Here is a 2,500-nt window from a genome sequence, read left to right on the forward strand (position 1 = left end):
TTATGAATCAATGACTGTATGAAATCTGGAGCTCAGACATCAGCAGACGCTGGGGTTCTTCCCTGGTGATGTTCTGCTAGATCTTTACTGCAGCTGTCTTCACGTCCTGTTTGTTCTTCAGGTGTTTTGTCTTCAGTTTTACCTTCAGCTCAGTTCATTTCAGCTCAGGTGACGGAACATTTCACGTCTTTACCTTAAAAAAGTCTTGGGTTGGTTTAGAAGTTCGCTTCATGTCAATGTGAGCGGATAATATCGCCCTGCTACTTTTCTCAGCACTCACATCATCAATAAATACGAGAGAACCTGCTCCACTGGTTCTGCTGAACTCTACTGAACTAGACAGATAATAAACAATAACTTTGTCAGTGTCCAAATATTTATGAACCAGACTGTATGCTGATCTTTTCTCGGCCATGTTCGATACTTCTAAACCAATCCCGAATGTGAAATAGGAATATTTTACACCTGAACTTATCAGTTTGCACAGATTTATAACCAACACATTTTAATCATGATGTGCACATTTACAATTAAGTGCAAAAGTTTTCACTCCCTTTGTTTCTGGGTGAAACAAATAGAATAACGGTGGTGACGTGTGAGGAACGTTTCTCACCAGCGTGGCCTGAGCCTCTGCTGCAGCACTTCGACTCTTCTCCGACTGTTTCTGTGTGAGTGGAATCGTGGGAAATGGAGGTGGGCTGAGGATGAACGGTGTGATCCTGAGAGTCTGGACTGAGAACGCTGGACGCTCCGGGGTTACAGAACATCAGGACGCCATCGTGAGGAGAACCTTGCAGAGGAGACGTTTAAAAATGTTCAAAAAGTCTTTACAAAGCTGATGAGCTACAGAATAAAAAACATCATACCTGCTGGAGTTAAAGGAGTTTCTGTCTCGCCGTTTCTCAGTTCTTTAACTCCTGCGTCTGTTTGTCTCGGTCTTCTCCACACCAGCAGCAGAAGATTAAACAGCAGACTGACGGCGCCTACAGCCGTGGCCAGTAGAGGGCGCTGTATGGGGTGAGGCTGCAGTGTGTGGCTGAGGATATCGAAGCTGAAGGACACACACAGTGAGGAGAGCAGCAGGGCTGAGATCAGACCTCCGACCGGCTGCACGCGGAGCCTAGAGTACTGAGCTCCATCAGAGAGCGGAGACGTGCGGTTCTCCACAGCGCCGGAGTCGGGACACGACACGTCCTGCGGTTCTGCTGAGACGCTGGGGTTCTCCTCAGCACCTCGTGTGGACATTGTCATGCCAATGAGGACGTAGAGGGTGTGGAAGCTGTCCACCATGTTAATGAGGGAGTTACAGAGACGTCCAACGACGACCTCACACACCAGGAGCGCACACGTCAGGACCAGCATGCACCTGTGCGGAGGCTCCGCCCACACCTCTGACCTGTCCATCACACACCTACCACACACACACACACACACACACACACACACACACCTAGCACATTACACTTACTTCAAAATATAGACAGAGTATCTTCAAAATCATTAACCAGGTAGAAAACCTTCATTTCACTCCTCATCATCCTCATCCTCACTTCTACACTTCCACTCTAAATAATTTCTCTAGAGCGGATTCACACTACAATAACTAAAAAATCATAAAAATTCCTAAAAATGTTCACACACTGCACAGTTTATATATATTTCTGCTTATTGCCTTCTAAATGTCATGAAGATTTAAACACAAATAAGGAGAAAAGTAGAATAAAGGCTGTATTTCTGTATGTGCAATAAATATTTATATATACACATACTGTATACTGAACATCTTTCTGTATGTACACACACACACACACACACACACACACACACACACACACGCGCACACACACACACACGCACACACGCACACACCTATCCCATTTCAGCATTGCATTTATTCTACATGTGTACTTCTTTATTGTTTCTCATTTTCTAAACTCTAATTTCACATCTAAACATTTAGACAACAGATAAAAAGTAAAACTCCAGCATCTGTGGTTGTTTTTGAATCCCAGTGGATCACAGCGCCCCCTGCTGGAAACTCACTGAAACGGAAAATAAAGCAAATTTATACATTTTCCAGTTAATTTTCTGAGGCTGATTATGTGTGTTACTGATGATAAACACATTTCTTAGTGATTACAGTTAAATTTATTTAAAAACAATCAAATCAAATCGATCCATCAAAAAACCCTGATTCTAGACTCTAAAGCAATCAATCAATCAATAAATATATAAATTAACTTTATAAATTCACTGAAATGTTAACTGTTGTCTTTTCACATGCAGAAAAAACCCTAATTAAATACACCATAATACAATATTTCTAACAGTTATATAGAAGTTATATAGAATAGTTTTATTCTATAGTTATATACAGTTATATAGAAATATCTCTAACCTCAGAGAGTGAAGTACAGCACCTGCTTTACACAACGATCGATTAACAACAAACAAGCAAACAAACAAAGAAACAAACAAACAAACAAACATCTAGATAAAT

General features: G+C 41.5%; 1 protein-coding gene across 5 annotated transcripts in view; it reads right to left on the reverse strand.

Annotated features, from left to right (window-relative positions):
• LOC113524884 (zinc transporter 10) overlaps positions 1-2,500 on the reverse strand; it is a 7,417-nt gene that overhangs the window by 1,725 nt on the left and 3,192 nt on the right. For 2 of the 5 annotated variants that reach the window (XM_026911250.3, XM_034305071.2), the window contains exons 2-3: positions 867-1,411; positions 614-790 (exon numbers count right to left, since the gene is read on the reverse strand). In XM_026911250.3, the coding sequence (XP_026767051.3) occupies positions 614-790; positions 867-1,404 (715 nt within the window). In that variant the 5' untranslated portion in view covers positions 1,405-1,411. Of the gene's footprint in view, positions 1-613; positions 791-866; positions 2,043-2,398 lie in introns of all 5 variants that reach the window. The other 3 variants (XM_053234808.1, XM_053234809.1, XM_053234810.1) reach the window with 3 other exon arrangements.

This window comes from Pangasianodon hypophthalmus, chromosome 6, assembly GCF_027358585.1.
Source record: "Pangasianodon hypophthalmus isolate fPanHyp1 chromosome 6, fPanHyp1.pri, whole genome shotgun sequence".
Classification (NCBI taxonomy): Eukaryota; Metazoa; Chordata; class Actinopteri; order Siluriformes; family Pangasiidae; genus Pangasianodon; species Pangasianodon hypophthalmus.